The 257-nt window shown below is 62.6% G+C and overlaps 1 protein-coding gene across 1 annotated transcript in view; it reads left to right on the top strand.

The window, feature by feature from the left end:
- Positions 1-102: 102 nt before the first annotated feature.
- Positions 103-257, top strand: part of LOC104278656 (septin-4-like) — a gene marked incomplete at both ends in the record, with an annotated part of 3,800 nt that continues 3,645 nt past the window's right edge. The window contains one exon of the mRNA XM_009875690.1: positions 103-254. Coding sequence (XP_009873992.1) covers positions 103-254 — 152 coding nt within the window. The remainder of the gene's footprint in view (positions 255-257) is intronic.

Here is a 257-nt window from a genome sequence, read left to right as displayed (position 1 = left end):
TGTGTCTGGCTGCTGTGGTTTGGGGGCTCATGATGCTGAGGTGGGTGAAGCCACCTCGGTCTGGCTCTGCCAGAAGGTGTCATTTTCTTCCTTCGTCCCCAGATAAAGCGTTTTCTGAAGGAGGACTCAGAGGAGGCTGAGCTGACCCAGCTCCTGCGGGACTGCCCACCAGCTGATGGCCCCAGGAGAGTGGAGACCCCGGAGAGCCGTCGGGAGCCCGGCCACCCTCTCTGCGGTGTGGGCAAGGTCCCCGCTGA

This window comes from Apaloderma vittatum, unplaced genomic scaffold, assembly GCF_000703405.1.
Source record: "Apaloderma vittatum isolate BGI_N311 unplaced genomic scaffold, ASM70340v1 scaffold25570, whole genome shotgun sequence".
Lineage (NCBI taxonomy): Eukaryota > Metazoa > Chordata > Aves > Trogoniformes > Trogonidae > Apaloderma > Apaloderma vittatum.
Note: the sequence above shows the minus strand (reverse complement) of the source record. Positions and strands in the feature narration are given on the sequence as shown.